At 34.1% G+C, this 22,902-nt stretch overlaps 1 protein-coding gene across 1 annotated transcript in view; it reads left to right on the top strand.

Moving 5' to 3' along the window:
* Positions 1-819: 819 nt before the first annotated feature.
* The window catches only part of LOC129220517 (nose resistant to fluoxetine protein 6-like), a 34,639-nt gene continuing 12,556 nt past the window's right edge, over positions 820-22,902 (top strand). The window contains exons 1-8 of the mRNA XM_054854948.1: positions 820-1,250; positions 3,054-3,289; positions 5,594-5,708; positions 9,176-9,263; positions 10,969-11,054; positions 12,675-12,848; positions 14,566-14,659; positions 20,523-20,615. Coding sequence (XP_054710923.1) covers positions 947-1,250; positions 3,054-3,289; positions 5,594-5,708; positions 9,176-9,263; positions 10,969-11,054; positions 12,675-12,848; positions 14,566-14,659; positions 20,523-20,615 — 1,190 coding nt within the window. The 5' untranslated portion in view covers positions 820-946. The remainder of the gene's footprint in view (positions 1,251-3,053; positions 3,290-5,593; positions 5,709-9,175; positions 9,264-10,968; positions 11,055-12,674; positions 12,849-14,565; positions 14,660-20,522; positions 20,616-22,902) is intronic.

Below are 22,902 nucleotides of genomic sequence, written 5' to 3'. Positions count from 1 at the left end.
ACCGTAAACTAAACGGTATTTGCATCAAAAATACGCAAAAGCGCAGCGCAAAGGGGAATACACCTTCCATTGCAACGGCTGAAAACGAGCCTCACAGTTAGAAAGCAAACTGACTGACTCCTCCAATCACAAGACGCCCAGTGTTTTATACCCAGCAAAGAAATATCCAGAAAATCCTACAATGTTCTACCAATTTCTCATATTTTCTTTTTATTCCATTCACAAATCTTATCATTCAGAAATGGGGGACCGTATACTTCAGTCGAATGTTAGGGGGTTATATGTACATTACAAGAAACTATTTACAGGTTATGTTACTAAGATAAATTTAGATGAAAAATAATAGAATAAACTCCAAATTTAGCCAGATTACAACAAATTAATTATAAAAATAATTACTATTGACAAAATTTGTAGCAATATATTTTTTTTATAAAAATAGACAAACATTGTCATTTTATCAAATATTTTATTTAATTTCAGAAAACCAAAATACATTTGGCAAAACAACATGCTACGTTAACATCGAAGTATTGTTATGATGAAGATGCCAGTGAGTGGATCAATCAGAAATGGGGGGACCGTATACTTCAGTCGAATTTTAAAGGGCTGCATGTACATTACAAGAAACTATTTACAGGTTACGTTAATTAGATAATTTTAAATGAAAAATAATAGAATAAACGCCAAATTTAGCCAGATTACAACAAATTGATCATAAATATAATTACTATTTACAGCGAATTCGTAACAATATATATTTTTTATAAAAACAGACATTGTCATTTCATCAAATATTTTATTTAATTTCAGAACATCAAAATACATTTGGAAGCACAACATGCTACATTAACATCGAAGTATTGTTATGATGAAGCTGCCAGTGAATGAAATCTCCGAAATACGAACCACGTAATGTCGGTCAGTCTAAGCACAATTCCCAACCATGAACCAAAGCACTATAATCATCCTCGTATGCTTTGCAACTTCATCACTCGCAGTCAGAGCGAAAAAGAAGACAACTCCTCCTCCTGATTCCAAAGATCTCAACAAGGAAGAAAACAAAACCATCCTTCAAGAATGGCAGACACTTGAAAAAGCTGTTAAGGATGATGTTAAACGTGCTACTCGGACGCTAATGCAACAGATGATGTTAAATTTAGCAGCCGTCAACGTGAGCGAGCAGTGTATGTTTCAGGGCATGCAACTGTTGAATGCTGAGGAAGGCATCGAGACCTGGGCGATGAAGTGTAAGTTAGGACCTTATGCTTGTATTAATGTGTTTTTATCATGACCAGCTGTGACATCCATGTACCTTTAAGGTGGGCAAACAAAATAACCCTGGTTGCTTCCTCGAATTAGAAATTTCTATCTTTTTACGAGAGCTCAGAGTTTCACGTAAAGTCGAGGCAGGAGTGTCCATGCCCCCCAAGAGCAAAGGCACACTCCCCCCCCCCCAAATGTCACGAAGAGTCCCCTACCCAAGAGTGAGAGCCACACCCAAAAAAGAGAAAAATAACCCTAAAAACAACCCCTTTCTATAAAGTTTAATGACGCAGTCTACGTCATGTTCACCCCCCCCCCCCAGGTAGTTACCCCTGAGTCGATGTTTCATGTTTTTTAACTGTTCACTGAGTTGTTTTGTTGAAAGAATGAGTATTTTGGTAGTTTCTCTGCCTTGTGGTCACGTGACAAGTACTTGGACGACACCTGGTACGAATAACAATTACTGACGATATCTACGTAGTTAGTGTGTACGACGCTAAGTAGTAATCGTTAATTCTTCGGCATTTGAACACCAGTCACCTAACTATGAAAAGCTGTCCGTCAAGAAATCGTAGTATTATATACATAGCCAGTTGCCTAATAATCTCCTTACTGGCTAATTAAGGCATTACCGTAACTTATTCCTCTCATTCTACTCCTACAAGTTGACCGAAACGGAGATTTTTTAGGAACATGTTTAAGTCTTCACCTGACAAGTTACGACTTCCGACAACAATTCAAACTAGTATGTCGTGGACATCTCGAAACTATGGGCTATGTCTAGCTTATGCTTTCTTAGATCTAGTATAATCGCAACTACAAAATTATGCTATTCGCAAAAGCAGAAAGATTTCGATGTTTGGGAAATTTGTGATCGCAATTCATCAGGGTTTCATTTTTGGCCTAATGTTTTTGTTAGGAATGCTTTCCTTTTGCATGCTTAAAAACAGGGTAGGGAAATATCAATTTGCATTGGATTACCATGAAAAACAGGCCTACTAAAATAAAATTACCCAGGCAAAAATATAACCACCGTGTCATTTCCCTATTACTGAAATGTACCTGCAAAAATAATATCAAAGATCACAAATTGAAAATCATTTCAAAAAGCCTTGCTTATTTTAACTAAACATTTTATCTGTTAATAATTGGAAGATGGCAACAGATATAAGTTTTAAATTATTGAGATTTTTAGACAATTTTACAATTAAACCACGTGACAGCCTTTCTTGGTCCCACGATTTTTTAAGTGCTTTTTACTGTGATGTCAAAGAGATACGAAAAGATTTATCGTTTAAAAATTAACTGCAACCAGCAGAAAATAAAAAAAAGCCGTAATAACATTTATAAAATGAAAAAAAGCTAGTTACTGACTTGCACTGAGTAAGGTTTCCAATTTTAGCTGAAACACACTTGTACGTACAATTCTAACTATTTTGAAGGGGATATTTCGATAATTAAGAATCTGGCGACCTTTCCTTATTGGCGTCAATTTTTGGCTCCAGCGCCTGCACGAGAGTTATTTTTCTTCGCAAATCTAAACAAAGAGAAATTCACATAGGGTTACTATAAATCAGCTGGGTTGCCAAAATAAAATTATTTAAGCCAAAAAGGAGACGACCACGCCAGATTCCCAATTATCAAAATATTGAAGGTTCCAAACAAATCTACTGTAGGTGAAAAAAAAAAAAAAACTGCTCTGTTGATTAGTATCAAACACCATTTCCTAGTTTTGATTAAAGAGGCATTTTTATGACTTTTTAATTTTAGTTTTTGAATTTTTGTAGTTATTGATTCAAGCGCAAAAATCGTAAATGGGATGCTGTTAGGATCGATGTCTTCGTTTGGCGACTATGACGAGTGCCTAAACATCGGAGCAAAATCTAAAACACCCGAAGATAAAGCTCCTTTCAGAGGACAGTACTGCATGGTCAATTTATCACCACCCTTACCACCAAAACCGGATGTCATTACTCTGTATAAGGTTTTGGATGAGCTTAAGGACTTTACAAAAGGTGGAACGGTAGGATATTTTTCTTATTTTTACTTCGTCTGTAATAACGTGGCAACTACACATTGACAATAATTTCTATGCAAGCGTTTATACACTCACTGAATGAATTAGAAACCTTTGAAAGAGAAACTTCTCGCCTTAATCGCACTGTGTTGGAAACCGATCAAAAAACTCTTACTCGGGATCGGTGTCCTGAAACTCAATCAAGAACTCATGTGCAATTTAAACGCAATACTTTAATACACATCAATAAAGCATTTGCAAGTAAAAACCATCTATATTTACGACATACATAATGAATTTGACAAAACTAAACTAAAATCTTTGTTCCATCAATTTTGTAAGAAAAACCCGTCTGTTTCCAAATGAAGAGATAAAAGGTTAAACAAACGGCCAAGACCTTACACGATTACTAATATATTATCACTAGTATATTAATTATTTACAGTCCATTTTCTACACACTGAGCTATAGTCTGGAGGGAGTATCATGATGCGGAGCATGTTCTACTGGTATGGAAGGGGTGTGCCCTGGTGTTCCTCGAGGGTAAACAAACAGCCATGCGGTAACTAGATATACTGGCAGATCGAGCGCACCCTGCTATGTTGCATTTTTATAGTGGTGGTAAAAAAAAATTGCATCATCCGCGCCACAAAGGAGAGGAATATCATCCCGACTGCATCCAACACACCGTCAAGCATCCCGTATCCCAGATGATTTGGGGATGTATTTCTGATCAAGGAGTTGGTGGGCTTCACTTTGTGCAAGGAACAATAAACACTCAGGTGTATACTGGCATTTTGGAGGAGAAATTGCTTCCTACTATCCGGGGCTTTACTTCAGTTCCGAACAACATTTTTCAGCATGATTCTGCTCCGTGCCACAGGGCAAAACTGGTGAATAGCAATTTAAAAAACATTTATCCATGCCATTCGACTTAAATTGACGTGGGGTTAGGTAATTTTTTTCCTCTAAACTCACACGCAGGTTCAGAAATGGAAAAATGACGATGGGGCCAGCAGTTTGCCTTGGCCCGGAAACAGCCCCGATCTACGTAAACAATGATCGGATTTCTGCTGTTAAATGTTTATTTCATAAGTTTTCAGAATTTCACATACATCTATCGTTAATCAGTCGACCAAAACTACTCACATAATCCCACTGTTGTGAAAATGCGAGGGTGATGCAATTTTTTTTTATTACCAGCACTGTATTCTGATGGCTACGGATACTTCATGGACGAAAATCCAACTATACATCTTGCCAGGAGGGTTGAAAATTGATCCGTAGAGCATCAGTCTGACTTCCAACACCTTCCCTGACCACCGCATAACGTGATTCTTAACCACAAAGAAAATGTGTGGGATATGGTGGAAAGACGCATCCGACAGCTCTCCTCTCTTCCATCTAATTTACAAGATCAAAAAAGCTGCCCAGCCAATGCATGGTATTGTGTGGATACACTGCAGACGCTTGTAGACTCGATGCCCAAACGAATCAGAGCAGTTATCCATGCAAAAGGAAGTCCAATGAAATATCGATTTTGGATTAATAATTCATTGGTCAGTGAGTGTACCAGTCCTAAAATTTTATAGAAAAAAGCTGTAGAAACTTGTTGACAGATCCATATGGATGAATCCATAGTATGCTGTTGAAACTGTTTTATATAACCTGACACAGCAGAAAAGTTCGACAGTATAAAACGTATGGATGCATAGTATGCTGTTAAAAATGTGTTAAATAATATGTCACAGTATAAAAAGTTTGACAGTATAATATATATTTATTATGAGTGCTGGTTAAGTCACTAGCACACTTTGAACTTACGGTGTGGAGGAAGGTCATGAGAGGCCAGTACGTTCATACAACTTTCACATATAATAACATATATGTGACTTAAATTGAAATGGGGTTAAATTATTTTTCTTTCTCTAAAGTCACGTGCAGGTTCAGAAATGGAAAAATGAACATGGGGTCAGCAGTTTGCCTTGCCACGGAAGCGGTCCCGATCTACGCAAACAACGATCGGATTCCTGCTGTTAAATGTTTATTTCATAAGTTTTGCAGAATTTCACATACATTCATCGTCAAGTGATCGACCAAAACTTCTCACATGTAATAACATACAGACACATATAATAACATATGACACATATAATAACATACTAGACTTGTAAATATTGCTTTGAATGAAGCGATCTATGGGAAACCTCCAACGCCTTACTCCATCGTACGCTCAGGTAGCTATGAGAGCAACTGCTTTCTGTATTTTGACGTATACGGCTTATAATACTTTTATGCTCTTGCTTTCAGGCTGTCAGTGAAATTGCGAAGGTTGCACATTCGTTTTATTTCTTTAATCTGCAATTGGGAGTCTGTGTTCCATCCGGATGCTCAGTTGACGACATTGATAGCTTGGCTAAAATGGGTAAGCAGGAGACAAAAATAATATATTCCCTTTTTTTTTTAAATTTATTTGTATGACTGTTCAAAAAGTTTTTTCCAATAATTAATGCTAATAAGGCCATGAAAGTAAAAGGGCAGAATTGTAACAAAAGTCTAGAAGAGATGTTCAACTACAATGCGAAGAAAATTATCTAATTTCTTTTAAACGAAAATCTCTTGTTTGCTCTAGGCTACAAATTGTTTCAAATAAGGTGAAACCACTAATATTTGACAATGCAATTAGCACTTTTAATGGACACTGCACTAGTAGGTGTCACTAATAAAGAATGAGCTGAAAGGTAAGCATTGCGAATTCAAGCAATATACTATAATCTTGGTTTACACACATTTAAGCTCATTGTTTTTACATAATTCAGTATCTAATGTATCGGAAAAGGTATTGGGTTTGTGAAATAATCCGAATTTAGTATTTTGACGAATTTGCACATTTTGAGGTTTGCTGAGTCCATTTTGACAATCTTTGGAAAATGTCTGTATATGTGCCAGTTTTTGGTGGCCGCTCTAAATATAAAAAGTAACAACTGCATAAAATCGAACGAAATTTGACACATATATGTACTTCCATGTGTATTAATGGCCATTAGTTTTTGGCGCCCATTTCTCAAGGGAGGTGAACCGATCGAATGTTCGAAAAGGGGTGGTACAATCAAACGGTTTTTTATTGTTCATTTTGAGAGCTATATCTCAAACAGTAATGTTTTAAAATAAATTTGAAATAAATGTGAACCAACAGGTTGACAGGTGCTGATTCAATTTTGGCGTTAATCGTTTTAAGGGGGGCTGGTTTTTGCAATCGTTTGCTCGAATAAAAATATTAATAAAAATATTAACTAATACAATAGAAATCATATTAAAATGTCGTTTGCTCTGGAAAGCGTTTCACGCGATTAAGTTGTTGGAAAATAATTGGAAAAATCACAATGATATTTACATTTTTTATATGTTTCTATCTTCTATTTGAAAACAAACCTAATGTTTAAAAGTAATTTCAGCACGGAATTTAAATGATTTTCGATTTTCGCCTTCGATTCTGCTTTGGCTGGGATATTTCGATAATTCGGAACATGGCGCGGTCGCCAAATTTTTTTTGGCGAACTTTATTTTGGTAAATTTGTTGTTTTATGGTAGATATTTCCTTATTCTATGTTTACGTATTTCAAGGAAAAACATTTTTCGCTCAGGCACTACAGAAAGCTATTGGCAATGAATTAAGTACGCCATGTTACCAATTATCGAAATCTTTCTGCTTTTACGAATAGAAGAATTTCGCAGTAGCGATTACATGACCGATTATACGTTAGATCCATGATATAGACGAAAGATTCATTTCTTCAATATTGTACTGAAAATTATGAAATTGTGTTTAAATTTGCAATTTTTGCCTCTTAGTTTATACTTTTTTATTCCTTACTAGCCGCCTGCGGCGACCAGCTGGTTCGACTTCTTACGCCATTCGCCTTTTGTGCAAGCAGCCACCTACGGCGGCTGTTTGGCTAACTTTACCTTTTTAATTAGCGTTTGGCGCCTTCGGCGGCTGTTTAAATAAATTTGGCAGCAGTATTAATCAATCCATCTCTATCTTTTTTTGTGCCATTCACATTTTAATGGCAACATTGCCGCCTTCGGCGGCTATCTACCTTTACGATCCACCTCTATTTATTTTAACCTCCCCGCCCATTTCATAATAAAAACAAAGATCACTCAAAAAAACCGTTTTTTTAATTTAATTTGAGCAAAAATAAGTTATCTCCAAAATTCTCCGTAGTGTGCAAAAAGTAGCGTTTGACAAAGAAAAGAAAATCTCGCTGTTTTTATTGAATTAAATGCGCACAACTATGAAATGTTTCGTTTTATAGATATAATAAAACGTCCAGCTTGGGGGTGGGGGGATGGAAAAAGAAATAAATGCAATCCCTAAATAAAACAAAAAAGGAAAGAAAAAAAGCAAGCGCTGCCGGAAAAACACGTGGTCATCACGTCATAAAATGTAGAAGTAAGCTATATAGTAAAAAAAAAAAAGATTAACATTGTTTGCGATTAAGATTCCGTCGTAAATATTGAATCAAAATCCAAGTAGTGACGTCAGATGCATAAATGAATGAAGAACCTTTTTTCGACCGATGCGTGGAAAGACATGATGTGTTCAGCTTAAAAAAATTGTAAAAAAAAAATATTGCTTATTCTTAAGAACTTTTTTCTTCTGAAGAGGGCGAAATGTTTTTACTATTTTCAACTTAAATTTTAGAAATGAGGCTTTGATACTTCTCGCAGGATGATATTAGAAAAAAATAAAACCCGGGAAAAACTTCAAATTAAAGGTTTTTTCTAAAATTCGTAAAAAGTACAAAAATTGCTCTGTCTTCAAATTTTTTTCATTCATCATATTTAAAATTAAACTTCCTACACTACAGTACAAAAAACATTTGTGTGGTGCGATTGGTTCGGAGTCTGCGAGGTAAAACGTGCTAAAAAGTGCAAAAAAATACATAAAACATTAAATAACTTTTTTTCTAATTAAAATATCAAAAATCAAAGCCCGAAGTGCACATCTTCGGCAAAAACAGCACCTGTATACCAAATTTCATCTTTCTAGGCCTTGCCGTTTTCCCGGGAAGCACGCCACACATACACACACAAACATCTTATTTTATTATATGTATAGAAGATAGTGGGGTGGTTTCCTTCCGTCAAAAGTACTACTTTTAGTTTTTGAAATGGATAGAATGATAAAAAAAAATAACATGGACCCAGAAAATACTTTCATTTTGCCAACAGTTTTTTTTTTTTTTTTAAATTTTTTCAAACAAAGCGTGATCTTGACGTCACGAATGATGCACTTATCCGCATCTTTCTACTAAGTTTCCACTCTATGATAATCAAACAGCGAATCAAAATTGCATTCTATGCTTGCTATCAACCCTATCGTTGCCAATACACGTGAGTAAAGATGCGTTTTAAATATTTTGCACTGTGAATGACAACACTGAATGGCATTTCATCATTTGTGATGTCATCGGCAGAAGCCGTAAACAATGAAAGCGATCCGATTCAAGTAATTTTTTAAAAATATTAAACGTGAACAAATTTATCAAAAATGGTCAGAGCTTATGTTTTTAAACATGCTCTTTCAGAATTTTTTTTTTTAAATTTTGGAAACGGCCTCATTGTCAACTATTAGCGCAGTGTCATCCAGTAGTAGATTTGTCAACTACTGGTGATTTTACGGCATAAATTTGTATCGTTTACAACTAATGTTGAAAAAATTTATTTGTTAATGCAGAATAAATATTAAATTCATTCTATAAAATTGTCAGTACTATGTTTTGGTAAATGTTATTTATTGGGTAACCTTTTGCTAGAAAAGTTTCAAATACAGCAATGTATTACAACTTGTTTTAAGTTCATCATTCTTATTTTTCCATTTTTCAGCGGTTAAGAAATATTCACTTAAAGCTACAGTATCAAGATGTGAAATGAAGGAAGAAAATTCTTTTTCTATTTCGACTATTTTGGTGATGTAAGTAATTCTTAAAATATTTTTAAGTAAGAAGAAAAATGAATACTAACTAAAAAAACAATTTTTTCTCGAAGTAAAATGATCGATTTCATAATATCAATAAATTAATTTGTTTTTTCTTACTCTTTGAAGATTAGAATTAAAAAAAAAAAAACCTCAATGACAGCTAAAACCTCCTTTCAAAAAAATGTTTCAATTTTCGCAGGAAATTGTAAACAGACATAATAGTTTAATATATTGTTTTCTGGTATTCCTCACTTGCATAAAACGTTTAAGTTTTTTGTTTTTAAATGTGCACTGTCTTTGTAAAATCGTAATCTTGAAATACTTAAAATACTAATGAACACAAGGATTTTTTGTTCAATGAATCCTTAGTTTTGTTTAAGGGCGAAAGCGCAATGACTTATCGCTCTGAACCATTTTACTTTTTTTACCTTTTTAAACTAACTCCTTCAAATTAAAAAAAAAAAAAAAAAATAAGAAAAAAGCCGTAGAAAATACAAAGCTACCCAAGAGATGTCGTAGCAGAAGACAACTTAAATATAAATTTTAAAAAATATTAAATTATTAATGATGTTAAATGAAAATATTTCCCCTTAAAATCTAATGAAGTCGACCCAGGTATGTCAGAATCGGGGTTTTTTATGACTCCATTTAATCTGATCTCTTCTTTGTGGAACTTTAACAAATAAAAACTTTAATAAAAAACGCATGTATATTTTTTGTGGTGGTACAGTACAACTTTGTTTTTCCGGACTAATTGTGACCACCAACAATCCGGATGATACAAAACGCAGATAATCTGGGAAATATGGGTATTAAACAAAAATAAATCCTTGAATAAGCAGACTTAACTCTTATTTGTAACGAAATTGCATAGAACTGAAGACATTAAAAAATGTCAAAATATTTGTTCACATAATTCCTAACAAACGAACTCATAGTTGAACCAAAATGAAACCAAATTTAAAAAAGACCCGCCAAATTTAACACAAAGTTGGCGAAAAAAACTTGATAACCAAAAGCTTGGCGATTTATCGCAAGTATTTGCCAAATTACAACACCACTTGAGTTTGCATTGAAATTAACAATGATTCCCCCCTGAAAAGGTATAACAGACTCCCTTTGGAACATCCGAATGCAACCAAAAAGGGAGATACAAAACTATACCCCACTAGGAGTTTACGTACTGAATTTCAATTTTCTAGGACATACCGTTTTTGAGTTATGCGAGATATAAACGCATGTACATACATACGTACATACTGATGTCGCGAGAAAACTCGTTATAATTAACTCGGGGATCGTCAAAATGGATATTTCGGATGTCTATACGGTCTTAGGCATATATCCACGTGTGGTCGGGTTGGGGAAAAAAAAAAAAAAAAAAAACTCAATATTCTTTGGCGGGCGAGCAAAATGGAAATTAAGACCGATTTTTGGGTGAAATTTTTTCGTGAATACAATACTTCTTTCACTTTGTAAAAGGAAGTAAAAATTGTTCCAAGTCATCTGGCTCAAAAACGTGTGTAGGTTGAATACATATCGCTTTATCATTATATCTCAGCTGCAGTAATGTTTGTTAGATTACAATAGTTTATTGTACAATTTATGCAGGAGCTTTCACTCGAAAGAAAAGGGTAATATTCGTAATATTCGTCATGGACGTTATATACTAATTGATTAATACTTTTATTTATTTTAGATCCTTCTTTAGTTTGCTAGGACTGTTAATGGTTATTGGATCATTAATTGACACTTACGCATTTTACACCAAAACGACCTGCTCGAGTAAGGATATTTGATTGCTTCATTTCATCATCTGTAATTTTGTGTCATTCCAGTGCTTTTATCTCATAAATTGATATTTATTTATAACACACAAACGTTATATATATGAATATAGGAAAAAAGGCACATGTGTACATGGTATGTTTTACTGAACTAAACATATTAAGCAAAACAAAAAAATCTGAAAAATAAAATTTCTTTATTAAATAATAAAGACATTTTTGACATAAAAAATGAATATTATTTTTTGAAAAAAAAAAAACTATTTTTTTAAATTTTAATATTTTCTGTTTTTTTTTTTTTTTTTTTTTTACATGTTTAAATATTGTTTTCATTATTACTATTTTTCATGTACTTATTAATATTTTTATAAGATAAATTCAAACTAAATGATATATTTTTTTGCTTCTTTTCATAGCGATTTTTTAGGGTTGGATAGTTGCAATTTACTATCATATATTAAACTTTAAACTTATAGCTACGGTAGTTTTGAAGGATTTTAAAGGTAGCTTAAATTAGATCTATTTGTTCTCTGAAAGTAGTAGATTTCACGGATAGTTTGACCTCATTATACAAGATTTTTAATTACTTCATGGAATACGCTTACAGCGTAGATAACATTATGTGTCCACGTTTTAACTAACGGGGTGGAATCTTTTTTTTTTTTTTTTTTTTCATTTTGGAGTGAGAATGGAAAATTACATACGCTTCAAGAGTTTATTTTTTTAAATTTAATAGCACAAGCAAAGCCGTGCTGGTACAATTATTTTTGAAATAAATGGAGAATTAAGTTAAAAAAAAATAATTGTCGGAAATTAGCTACATTGATTAACCAAAGCCAATAATGACGGACAAGACTTGCACTATTTTTGTTAAAATGATCCATACACGTAGGGAAATGTGGGGCAAAGTGAAATAAAGGAGCAAAGTGAAATGGTGAAATATTTACTCTGATTCCAGCGCCACTTATCTGGGAATATTTTAACTCTGTAGTAGCACATGTAGTCTTTTCCAGTCAAGGAGAAATTATCCTTGAAAATCAATAAATCTTTACTAATAATAAAGCTGAAAGTCTATGTCCGGAATGTCTGTCTGAATGTCTGTGACGCGCATAGCGCCTAGACCGTTCGGCCAATTTTCATGAAATTTGGCACAAAGTTAGTTTGTAGCAGGGGGTGTGCACCTCGAAGCAATTTTTCCAAAATTCGATTTTGTTCTTTTTCTATTTCAATTTTAAGAACATTTTTCGGAGCAAAATTTTCATAAGATGGACGAGTAAATTTCGAAATTATCATAACATGGAACCATAGCATGGACAAGAAAATTGGCAAGAAAGTCATCATACATTACTTGTAAATATACAGGCGAATCAAATGACCTTTTAATTTTTCAACTACGGGCAAAGCCGTGCTGGTACCACTAGTATTTTAATAAAAGCAATTTTCAAAAAAATAATGCTTTGCAAGTTTTATTACAAAATCTATTGCTCTTTCTTTAATTATATCCTTTGCCATAACCTGCATGTTGATTTGATAGATGTGGTTATGGTGGCTACGCAATTTCCCCCCCCCCCCCACTTATGCACTGTTACAAAACTTATTCAATTTTTCGCTGTTGCAGATGCTGCTGTAAGAATTCTATTAACCTTTTCTTTGATGACGAACTTCAGAAAGTTTATTAACACGAAAAGTGATGCTCAGCACCTAAGCTGTCTCCACGGGATTCGTTTTTTCTGCTGTGCATGGATCGTGCTGGCTAATACATACTTCATCACGATAACAACTCAAGCTTTTCGTACGTATTCATCTTTCATCTCGTAATATGAAGAACTTTATTGTTTTTAGTATGCTCTGGAGCAACATATTTGCTAAGTACTTCTTACAGTGCGTATATAGTAGGGTGGTTTGAAAAATATCGATTTATACTTCCTTTTACAAAAAAGGAAGTATTGTATTCGCGAAAAAAAAATTCACTCAAAATTCGACCTTAATTTCCATTTTGCTCACCCCCGAATGAATGTTGAGTGAGTTTTATTTTCAACCCGACCACACGCGTATTAACACCCGAAATATCCATTTTGACATTCCCCGAGTTAATTACAACGCCTTTACTCGTGACATCCGTGTGTATGTATGTATATGCGTATGTGCGTATGTATGTCGCATAACTCAAGAACGGTATGTCCTAGAAATTGAAATCTGTTACATAGACGCCTAGTGGGATCTAGTTGTGCACCTCCTCTTTTGGTTGCATTCGGGTGTTTCTAAAGGGGCCTTTTCCCCCTTTTTGGGGAGAAATCATTGTTAATTTTGATGTAAACTCAAATGGTGTTATAATTTGGCGGACACTTGGCGATATATAGCCAGTCTTTTGGTCGCCAAATTTTGTCGCCAACTTGGCGAAAATATGACTTGGTGAAATGACAATAGTAGTGCCTTGGAGTGAAAAAAGAAACACTTTAAATATTTTTTCCCCAAGTTTGTTGCGAATCAAAGTAAAAAAACGTTTTTTACAGATTAATTTTCTCAATATTGAACATTTTAATATGATTCAATTGTTAAGTCTTTAAATATCTCCAATAGGGGCCAAAATAAAACCAAATAAAAAAACGCCAAATTTTTGGTCACCAAGTTGGCGACAAAACTTGGTTACCAAAAGTTTGGCGATATGTCGCCAAGTGTTTGACTATTTAAAATACCACTTGAGTTTGACCCCTTAGGAACATCCATATGCAACTAAACGGAGAGGTGCACAACTAGGAGTCTACGTACCAAATTTCAACTTTCTAAGACATACCGTTTTTGAGTTATGCGCGATACATACGCACATACGTACATGCATACCTACATACAGACGTCACGAGAAAACTCGTTGTAATTAACTTGGGGATCGTCAAAACGGATTTTTCCGGTGTCTATACGTTCTTAGGCATATGTCCACGTGTGGTCTGGTAAAAAAAAAAAAAAAAAAAAAAAAAAAAACTCAACATTTATTTCGGAGCGAGCAAAATAGAAGTTAAGGCCTATTTTTGGGTCAAAATTTTTTCGTGGATACAATACTTCCTATACTTCGTAGAAGAAAATAAAAATCGATATTTTCGAACCACCCTAATTGAGGGAGTGATAGCAGGTGATAGTACTAAAAGGAGCGATAGTACCACCTAGAGGGAGAATGCTGCTCCCGTCTGACGTCACAAACTGGAGGCGGTTAATTCCTCTCAGGTTAATGCTTTAAATTTGGTTTTCTGATAATTTTAATTATTTTTGAACGAAACAAAACAAACTCGAGTGAAATTTCACAAAATAGTATAAAACAAACAATAGGGCTATTCCACAGAAAACGGTAATTTTGTCCCGCACGTGACGTTTCATATATTTCTATATCTAAAAATCTATCTAAAAATCTTTTTTTAGATTTTGATTAAAAAAACTATCAAACGATCATTTTGGTTATGTGTTTTACGGTATTGTATTTTTCCATAAAAAATGTGATTTAAATATTATATCTGCAGTGAACCTGGAAAAACTTCGAGAATGCTGCAAAGATTTTGCTTTTCAAGCAATTCTCAATGCCTCTTATGCTCCGGACACATTTTTCTGTATAGGGTAAGTTTTATATAAAACCTATTATAATATGAATCACTGTTTTTTTTTTTGAAACTTTGTTAAAATGCGGCTTAAATCATTAATTTCCAAAATTTTATTTGCTTTGTACTTTTTTCATGATAATGTAGAGCAACGTGGGGCAATGGGAAACAAAGTGAAATGTAGTCACCTACAGTCTGGTAAAAAAAAAAAATTGCATCACCTTCGCATTTTCTCACCAATGGGATTATGTGAGAAGTTTTGGTCGACCGATTAACGATGAATGTGTGTGAAATTCTGCAAAACTTATGAAATAAACATTTAACACCAGGAATCCGATCATTGTTTACGTAGATCGGGGCTGTTTCCGGGCCAAGGCAGACTGCTGACCCCATGCTCATTTTTCCATTTCTGAATCTGTGTGTGAGTTTAGAGAAAAAAAAATACTTAACTCCACGTCAATTTAAGTCTAATGGCAGGATAAAGGTTTTTGAATTGTTACTTACCAGTTTTGCACTATGGCACGGAGCAGAATCATCCTGGAAAATGACGTTTGGAACTGAATTAGAGTGATCCCGGATAGTAGGAAGCAATGTCTCCTCCAAAATGCCAATATACACCTGAACGTTTACTGGTCCTTGCTCAAAGTGAATCCCACCAACTCCTTGATCAGAAATACATCCCTAAATCATCTGGGATACGGGATGCTTGACTTTGTGTTGAACGCAGTCGGGATGATATTCTTCTTTGCGGCGCGGGTGATGCATTATTTATTTATTTATTTTTTTGCCACCACTGTAGTATTTTAAATGGTATCGCATCAGTATTCAAATGACAGAAAAAAGGTGTTATTTGTAATGGTATTACATAGTTAGTATTCTAATGGTATGAAATAGGTGGTATTTTAAATATTATTCAAATGACAGAAAAATTAGGTGGTACATTAATTGGTATCACATCAGTATTCAAATGATAGAAAAAGATTTCACTTTTAACGGTCAAATTTTATTACTTTTTTTAGATATATAACAATACAATTGTTACATATTGTGGTTTATCAAAAATAGTTTTGTTGTAATAAAAATAAGGTACAGCGAATAAAAATTGCGTGGGCGCATTGATGCAGTTGTATTCGAGTGTGCAGAGGGAAAGTGTGGCTTGTTTATTCACTTTTTTTTAAATCTTTTATTTACACATTTTTTTATTAGATACTAAACGATTACTTAACTTACTTATTTGTTTATTGTTTTTGTATGCATTTATGCATTACGTCCTTTGACGAACTATTTATTACTCGATATTACTCGACGAATATATTATCTATATATATATAAAAATGAATGTTTGTCTGTATGTCATCCACGAACTCAAAAACTACCCGGCAGATTTGGCTGAAACTTTACCGTTTGTTATTTTTGGTACTGGGAATGTTTATAGACCAGTTTGAAAAAAATCCGATCTATAGTTCCTTTTTTATTCCAATTTAAGTCACAATCCATTGGATAAATACGAATAAAATGATCGGCTGCAGAAATTAATTCGCGTGAAAGATCTCATTGATAAGAAGTTAGCTGTTGCCATTTTTCTTGAGTTTGAACAAATAAATTCTTTCTTTATTGTTTTATGGCTTTTCATGCAACGGGTTGATTTAAAACTTTTTCTATTTGATATTTTTAGCGATTGATTGATCTTGCAAACTGCGTGAGTACAAAATTTGAGTATAGTCACGGCCTCACTTGATACCTGGACCGATTATTATGAAAATTGCTATATATATGTATTTTTCAACGGAGAAGGTGCATAATATGCTCATTGAAGCCACTCGCCACCAGGTGGCACTGCAGAGTAGCAACTTCTGTCCCGTTCAACCGATTGTCATGAAAATCAGTATAATGATGTATTTTTTTGTTGGCGTAGCAACGCGCGTCGAGTACAACTAGTTACTCACATAAAATATATTCCATTAGAAAAAAATTACTTTGCCCCATGTACTTCAAGTAAAAATTTAGTTTTTTTTTAAGCTACAAAATTTACAGTTAAAAATGAAAATAATTCTTCAAATGAAGTTGATAAAAAACATCGTCTTTTCGTTAATGCTGTAATATTTAAAACAAATTTCTAATTTGGTTATTTTGAATGAGGTAAGTTATCTCATCTAAAGGGTGTTTTTTTAGAGTTATAGTACTTTAAGTCGGGAACACTGTTTGATCTGTGGGCCATTTTGATAGTTGTCGCTTGTTTTGTGTTTAGTTTGGTTTGCCATTTCACCATGAATAGACAACAGGACGGTGCAACACGCCACACAGCGCGTGTCACAATTGATTTATTAAAAGAAACTTTCGGTGAACGAATAATTTCGCTTAATGGACCCGTGAATTGGCCTGCGAGATCATGAGATTTAACTACGCTGGACTATTTTTTTGTGGGGCTGTGTGAAGTCTCAGGTCTACACAGATAAGGCACAGACGATTGACGTCTTGGACAAGAACATTCGAAGCATTTCACTCACATACGGCCCCAATTGCTGCCAAAATCGATAGAAAATTGAACTTCCCGATTAGACGTTCTCCAAGCCAGCCGAAGTGACCATATATCAGAAGTCACATTTAAATAAAAAAGGCAAAGAATCATCTTTCGAATAAAGCAAAATTCATGGCGATTTATATCATATCATCCCTTGGCGACTTTTTCCTGTGGGCGCCAAGAAAGCGTCGCCAAGAAAACGATATATGACGACATACAGTGGCTCCCAAAAGTGTTCGTACACTTTGAAATTTTATAGTAAAACCAAAATAACGCAAAACTGAATTCGAAATCCAATATTTTTTCACATCATTCCTATGTCATTCTAAATACAACCCAGTAGTTTTTTCAAAATATTGACGGATCTTCTTTTTGAAATGGGTCAAAAAACGAAGAGACAGAGAAATAACACGCCACAAAAGTCATCGTACACTTAAACATTTTCGAATAAATTCATGATTAAAAGTATCATATGCTGTTTATTTAATATTTTTGCATTGTGTTAACCCTTAAAAGTCATTTGGCTTTAATTTTTTGTTTATTTATTCCTTAATATTGTGCTTATTACTTTAAAATGGCTGGTATTCGTAAAAAACAACAAACACCATTCGAAATTTGATTTTTTTTTCCGCACGGTAGCGGTAAATTGGTTTAAAATGTCTCAAAATAAGATAATTTATACCATTCCATAGTAAAGTGTTAGATAAAATGCTTTAAAGAAAAGAATCGGACCGAAAACAAGGTAAGAAAAGGTCAACTGGCAAAGTGTACAACGCGTGATCGAAGATTTAAAGTTAAAAAAATTATGAAAAATACACATTTGAATGCTGTAAATGTTTTTGCAGAGTTAAATGAAAAATTTTGCATATAATTTTCACCCAAAATTGTTCGCCAAGTTCTCTGTTTAGCTAGATTAAATGGGACCTCTTCCCGCTGCAATTTTCTTGGTCGAGCAAAAAACAGAAAGCTTACGTTTTTCGTCGCAAAATCAATGATAAATAAGCTAAAAACGTTTTACAATTACGTCTTACTTTCAGATAAAAAGGAATTCAACATTTTTGGTTAAATTGTTGTATAATTGTAAGTAGAAGAAAAAATTTGGAACTTAATCTTAAGAACTTAGTTGGATCAGTTAATCAAGACGGTGGAGGTGTTATAGTGTGAGGGTGCATATCAGCATCAGGACTTGGTAGTTTGGAATTTTTTGATGAAATAATGAATCATCATGTTCCTTTAAATATTTTAAAACCCAATTTTGAAATCTTAGCCAAAAATTTGGTTATTGGAAACAACTTTGTTTTTTATCAAGACAACGATAAGAAGCACACGGTATCCAACGTTTGCGTCTAGTACCTCGAAAATTGTCCTAAAGTTTAGAAAAAAACCCTCAATCTCCAGATTTGAACTTAATGCAACATATTTAGAGATATTTGGTGACTAGATTACGAAAATACGGCTTTAGAACGAAAATAGAGCTAATAACAGTAAGACTCAAAGTGTTGTTGAACACTTACTTAGAAATTACGCAAAAAAAAGAAAGAAAAAAGAATGAAATTTATTTCCAGGCGTTTAAAAGGTGTTGTTGATACTGCATGACATTCTACTAAATAATAACTTAATAAAAAGTTAGATTATTCAATAATATATAGATATTTTTTAAAGTGTACGAAGACTTTTGTGAGATAAAAAACCAAAAAGTGCCGGAAATTTTATTTTTAAAAAATTAAGTTTTAATATTTTTTGAAAACTTTTCACGTAGTTTTGTTAAAAATTGATCTTAGATCTTATAATTAAATACCTGTTCCGAAATATTAATTCTAACCAATGGATAGGGGCCAATTTCGCTGAAAGTCGTAAGTATACGAACACTTTTGGGAGCTACTGTATGTCATACATCGTTCTTAGCGATGCTTTTTTAGCGCCAACAGGAAAAAATCAGATAAAAAATATGATCAAAGCACACAATATATATAAAAACAACATAAAACCACAACAAAAAAACACCACGAATATACGCTTCAAAAATACCAGAAACTAGAAAGTTTTTGTACACAAAGAACAATTACTGGAAAGTATTTAAAATGCTTAAATTGACAAATTACTATAACAGCTCACCAATGAAATATGTACCAATAGAAATAAAAGCTATTTTCCATCATGCTTCTCATCGAACAAAAACTTTTCTCATACTCGGCTAAAAAAGAGCAAAGCGATTCAAATTGCGATGTTTAAAGCGGAAAACACCCCCAAAATCAATAACTATTTCAGCCAAAAAGTGCTTAGTTACTCAAATTTCGATGTATGAAAAGTAGAAATGTTTTAACAAAACATCCTAAACATAAACAGTACAAAAATACCATACATTTATTTGCTATCCAGACATGCTTTCAAAATACCTATTATATTTTACATAAAATAACGCCTGCATATTTTTATAGAATGCTGGAGTCAACTTATTTTCAGAAATTCAGTACCTAAAGGAAGCACGTTAATAGAATGTCAAAATAATTCGTTGCATCAAAAACAATTAACTTTCAAAACAAAATAACCGTACTATTTTTGAAAAATTAATTTTCAAACAGCAAAAATAAAGTTAAAAACGACAAGAACCCCTCAAGGATTTGTAAACACAAAGAATTTCGGAAGTGAGAGGGATTTTTTTTTAAAATTCTAACATGAAGAACTTACCTTTTAATGGTATAAATCTTCACACTCAGTCTAAAACAATACATCATATGACAATGGCACGTTACAGATACACACCACGTCGGAGTTAACTTTTAATTAACGTTCAAGTTTGAAGAAACTGGCATTTTCTAATGTTTTTATTTCAAAACACAACTACTGAATTTAAACAAACACAAAATAAGCTTTCCTGTAAGGTATATTGCACGAAACAACACGTATCTGCGTGAAACCAAGTAAACAAGTTTGAACAGATCTAACTAGCTTGCCTTCAAGTTACCAAACACAGGTTAATTTCGCCAGTGATGCCATGCTTAAAAAATTATCGCCTCATTGGCGAGAAAAATATTTCAATTTTGTACAAAAAATCGGATGTCGCCAAATGGGGGGGGGGGGTATATCACATCTGTACCGTGTTTTATTTGAACCTAAAGTTCTATTCCTCTAAAAAAACACCCTTTATTTCACTTTGTCCCACATTTCCCTACTATTATTCGTAATGATGATCCAAAACTAAGTTCGGGGTAGCGAAAATTCTGTCCATTCTCATCATAAACACTTCTGAACATTGAGCAAGGCGTTTCAATACTTTTATTTTGAAACGGGATTCTTTGCAAGATTGTCTTTTTTTTCACCGCATCTTCATGTTTCTGTTTGGATTTCTTTATATTTCCAGGGGCTTATTGGTGAGCTACGTTATCGTCAAAAGAGCGAAAGATGGCGGTCAGCCTTTTAACATCGTACTTCATATATTTCACAGGTTAATTAGGTGAGTACGTCATAATACATAATTTAATTCGTAAAAAAATGCATCAAAATCGAATATGATTGAGTAACAAAATAAATAAACTTCCACTTAATAGAAAATAACATAAGTTTAAAGTACGAAAATCTTAAATCAAGACGGAGTACAGTAAAAATAGGGGTCGGACCCAAACATCCAAAAAAAAAAGCTAAACCTGGTGCAAATTGTTTATTACCCTCCCAATAAGAACAGGTAAAAAGTCCCACCCCATTGTGCGTCGGGTTTTGGAATGGGGGGGCATCTAAAAATTGCAGTTTTGAGTATTTTTTCAGGATTTTTAGAATAAATTTAAAGTGAGAATATTATGTTATACTAAATTTAAAAGCATAAAATTAAAGGTGTTTGACCCCCAAGAGGGATGACAAACCCCACAAATGCTACAGAGCCCCCCTATCCCCGTAAAACGAAGCAGTACCCCCGAATCCCCCTCCATACATTTCATATGGAAACATTATTTTATGCTAAGAAAATTGTTAGAAATCAAGTGTGTCCATTTTCCAAGAGCGATGGTGCACCTCCTCTCAAAGCTACAACACCCCTCCCCCTCTGCCAAATAAAATAAATCCTTACCCCCCCCCCCCCCCAACTTTTACTTCAAGTAGAAGTATTATTTCATGCAAATCTAAAATGCATAAATCAGGACTGTCCACCCCAGAAGAACAGTAGCTCACGTCCCAAAACGAAATTATGTACTAAAATATTCTCCTCCCCCCCCCACCCCCTTTGATGGTGCACATTTGGTTAAATGGCCAGAAAAATAACGCTGAACTGTTTTTTGCTTTCAAATGATTTCTCCTAAGCTTGTAACAAAAAGTCTTCGTTATCAAGATGTTTTTTGGAATCTAGATCCTCAGCAAAATCGTTATTGTTGCAGCTATGTCTAACACAGTTTGTGCATATAATTGAGCACTTCAGTCTACTTTCAGACTTTTCAAACATTCACTACATCCAATGAACCCCTCAGAGCAAGCACAAGATTTGAGACGCAGAAAGTCTTCTAGAGCAGAAGGCTTGGCTGTTGTAATAGGACTTCATTTATATTTCTGTGGTGCTTTCTTTACACCCATCAAAAATGACACTAGCTTTCCCATACTTACAAGTGACCTACACGCTGCATTGCTGGCATATTTCCTTGAAATTTACATATCATTACCAGTATCTTCCTTCTATTACATATGAGGCAGTGAGAAGCAAAGGGCAAAATTAAAAATTTGGAGATAACCAGTACAAATGGTTGGTGAACCTCTCCTATATCTTGGGGCAAGAAATGGTCCTAGTAGACCTGGTAGTTGCTTCTATACAGCATGATTTAGAAAAAAAATCAATGAAAGTCTACCTAGGATCTTATCTGTAAACGCGTTTTATTCAAAACTTGAAAATGTCCACTTACATTCCTTTGCTTCTCACTGCCTCATATATAACACCAGCTGTTCTTTCTGTGATTTTGGATGAACCTTTCGCTTCAGATAATAGTACTTTAACGATACAGGATTTCTTTCCTTCTGAAACCAGATTCATCGAATACTGATGGAGGATCAGCGCATAACTCGTACCAGAAGATTTTAGCAATTTGTTATTCCATCTTTACTGTTCATACCATTCGGTGTAAAAGATGGTTTGGGCTTACACATCTTTACAGATAGTAACTACTCTCGTAACAGAAGCTAAAGACATAACTGCTTACCTCCTTTACAAAGAAATGCCACAAAATTGTTTGACTTCAATATGATTTGATGTTACTACCCGAACGTTAAAGGTCTTATCGCAACTCACCTTATCATCAGCGAGCAATACCCATACCAACTTGAGAGGGAAGAAACTTCTGGGGCTTTAGAAACGGATTGAGATTTCCAAACTGAGAGACAAAAAGGTGTAAATATTTAGCATTCTATTGATGTATTGCTCATTGCTCTCATCAAGACTTGTTCTATCGTTGAATCACTACAGGTTCTAGACCACCTGAATTTGTCACTGCGTTAGATCGATGGATAGCTGATGTTTGATGTGATCAAATTTTTTTTATCGCATAATGTACTCAAAAGTTTCAGATAGAGTTGCAAGTATATGTCCGCATATTTAGCATAATTCACATAACCAGCTGCGTAAAAGAGAGGTAGCTTGGTGTTTGCAAATGAGAACCCCCACCGACTTAGAGGGTGCAGAATTGCAACATTGCCCGTCTCACTATTGGCAATTCCGGTTTGTCCCACCCTTGCGGTGATGGCAAAAGATTGTAGAAAAGTTGAAGTAA

Source organism: Uloborus diversus, chromosome 1 (genome assembly GCF_026930045.1).
Source record: "Uloborus diversus isolate 005 chromosome 1, Udiv.v.3.1, whole genome shotgun sequence".
NCBI lineage: Eukaryota > Metazoa > Arthropoda > Arachnida > Araneae > Uloboridae > Uloborus > Uloborus diversus.
This window is presented reverse-complemented; position numbering and strand designations above follow the sequence as displayed.